At 40.0% G+C, this 2,500-nt stretch overlaps 1 protein-coding gene across 1 annotated transcript in view; it reads left to right on the plus strand.

The window, feature by feature from the left end:
* Positions 1-524: 524 nt before the first annotated feature.
* Positions 525-2,500, plus strand: part of LOC122791025 (galanin receptor type 1-like) — an 823,755-nt gene continuing 821,779 nt past the window's right edge. The window contains exon 1 of the mRNA XM_044058789.1: positions 525-1,357. Within this exon, the coding sequence (XP_043914724.1) occupies positions 665-1,357 (693 nt within the window). The 5' untranslated portion in view covers positions 525-664. The remainder of the gene's footprint in view (positions 1,358-2,500) is intronic.

Here is a 2,500-nt window from a genome sequence, read left to right on the forward strand (position 1 = left end):
AAGACATTTTAGCGGAATGCCTACAAAATTGCATTAGATTACTTTACGTATATCTATAATAATTGTACAGCTGTCAGTGCACACTATTATTCTGAAAATAACACTTGAAAATATTCATTTTAATTATTGAAGACAATTCTACATTACTGAATAATTTGCATTAAATTAGATGTTTCTGTTTATTTCATCCCTGCCTATATGCCTAAACTTTGAGTCTTTATGATAGTTAGTAACTATATTCTCCTGAAAGTTATTAACATCAGCTTGGAAGGCAAGCTCCAAGCTTGCTACAAGCCTGCTTTGTGTTTGTGTTTATACCATATAGTTTTACTGTAGAACAGAATCACTGAGTTTATTTTTGTGATGCTTTTGGCTAACTGAATCTTCTGCAATAAACAGGAGAAAACCCACCTTGGATATAACTCAGAATTTCCACGTGTTTATTTCTGTGGCCAATGGTCCATCAGCAGGAGTGTTTAAATTCTTTTGCTGTGCAGGAAAAGGAGAAAAGAAGAAAGAGCCAGAGCAGAGTTTTACTAGCTTTCAAATTCAAGGAAACAGCACCACCAACTGAACGAGTGACAGAAGCAAGCATGGCTATGCAGGCAGCAACACACAGCGATCTTCATTTTTCTTAGGAGCCTGTAAGAGACCAGCTGGAGAAATGCAAAGCATGAGTAATAATGACTTCTTCAATATCAGCCAGTCTGATAATGTCAGTAGCCTGAATGTTTCTAATGCTGCTACAGGAAATGGTACTGCGGGTGTGGATGCAGGTCCACAGGTGGTAATTGTACCTGTCATTTTTTCACTGGTATTTCTTTTGGGTGTAACTGGAAACTCTTTAGTCATTACTGTTTTGGTGAGGAACAAAACAGGAAAGTCTAGCACTACTAATATGCTTATCCTAAACCTAAGCGTGGCTGACCTCGCCTTCCTTCTCTTCTGTGTTCCTTTCCAAGCAACCATTTACTCCCTGCCAGAATGGATCTTCGGGGCCCTGCTTTGTAAGTTTGTTCACTATTTCGTCACAGTCACCATGCTGGTCAGTATTTTTACCTTGGTAGCCATGTCCATGGACAGGTACATAGCTGTGGTCCACCCCCAGCGCTCTCCATGCATCCGGAATCGAAGGAATGCCTCTCTGGGCATGTGCATTGCTTGGATCCTCTCTCTCTGTATTGCAGCCCCTGTAGCCCAGCATCAGACCCTTGTCACAGGTTACCATGAAGCTATAAACAGCTCTTTCTGCTGGGAATTATGGGAGATCAGGGAAAAAAAGCAAACTTATACAGCCTTCATCCTCACCGTTGGTTATCTGGTACCTCTCTCACTCATCTCCTGCTGTTATTTCAGAGTAAGTTACATTTAGTTTTCCATATTGTTATCTGGCAATATCTGCCATGACCTTTCCCTGTGCTGTAACAATGTGCTCACTTCTTTAATCAATGCCCAGCTCAGATGTGTTGTTTTAGTAGGTCACTATAGGAATTTGCCATGATGTCTAACAATTATACACACATTTAGGTGTATACACACATGTATGCATATCAGGAGGGAGACCAAATCACTTCAGTCACTATATGAAAAAAGCAAAACACTGACTACTAAATTTCAGACAGAGGCAGTTTTATTAGACTTTGTCAGACATCCTTAGAGGAACAATGTTGTGAATGCAAGAGCTCTAAAACCGGCATAAGGCATGAGTTTCATATTTCAGGTATTAAAAATGTACTTTAATTCTTATCTGACGTTAGGAAGGAAAGTGAGGCAGGGTTTACAAGACAACACATGCAACCTCTGGAGCTGTAGTCTTCACTTTATTTATAAACAGAATCTGAAAAAAAGCAAATACAGGAGAAGTGTTTGCCTACTAAGTGAGTTATTTAGAAGTGCTGATGGTGAAATATTTTACAGCCTTGAGAAAAATGCTGTCACTTTTTGTTTATGACTAAGTGGATTTAGCAGAAGAACAGAATAAGCTGCATCATTTACCAAAAACAAAGTGAGGAGACACGGAAATGGGAGAAACTGTGCCAAAACATCTGTAAGCAGGTACCAAGTAGGTCTGAATGAAATGTATTGCTGGTAGAAGGTTGTTTAGCAGGTAATGAGAAAGAACCTGTTTATCACTGCAGCAGCTGCAGCAGAGGCTTGCAAAGTGCATGTTTACTCGGGCTTTCATGAAAACTGGGCTTGTGGGGAGCTGCATAGGAGAGAAAACGGTTCTGTTTATACAAAGGACATTTGCAGCATGGGCAAATTGCATGTGTCTGGATGAAGTATAACCTTTATATGTTGAATTTAGTGGTTATGAAAGGTAGGGGATTTACTGTACAAAAGATCAAAGCATCATCATTACACAGAGCAGGGCTATCTCTACTTCATATGTTTCACACTTTGAGACAGTGATAGGGTACTGTTGATATATACAGGTGTGTGTGTGTGTGTGTGTGTGTGTGTGTGTGTGTGTGTGTGTGTGTGTGTGTGTGTGTGTGTG

The sequence above is a fragment of the Protopterus annectens genome, chromosome 16.part0 (genome assembly GCF_019279795.1).
Source record: "Protopterus annectens isolate FY-2018-M chromosome 16.part0, PAN1.0, whole genome shotgun sequence".
Taxonomy (NCBI): domain Eukaryota; kingdom Metazoa; phylum Chordata; order Ceratodontiformes; family Protopteridae; genus Protopterus; species Protopterus annectens.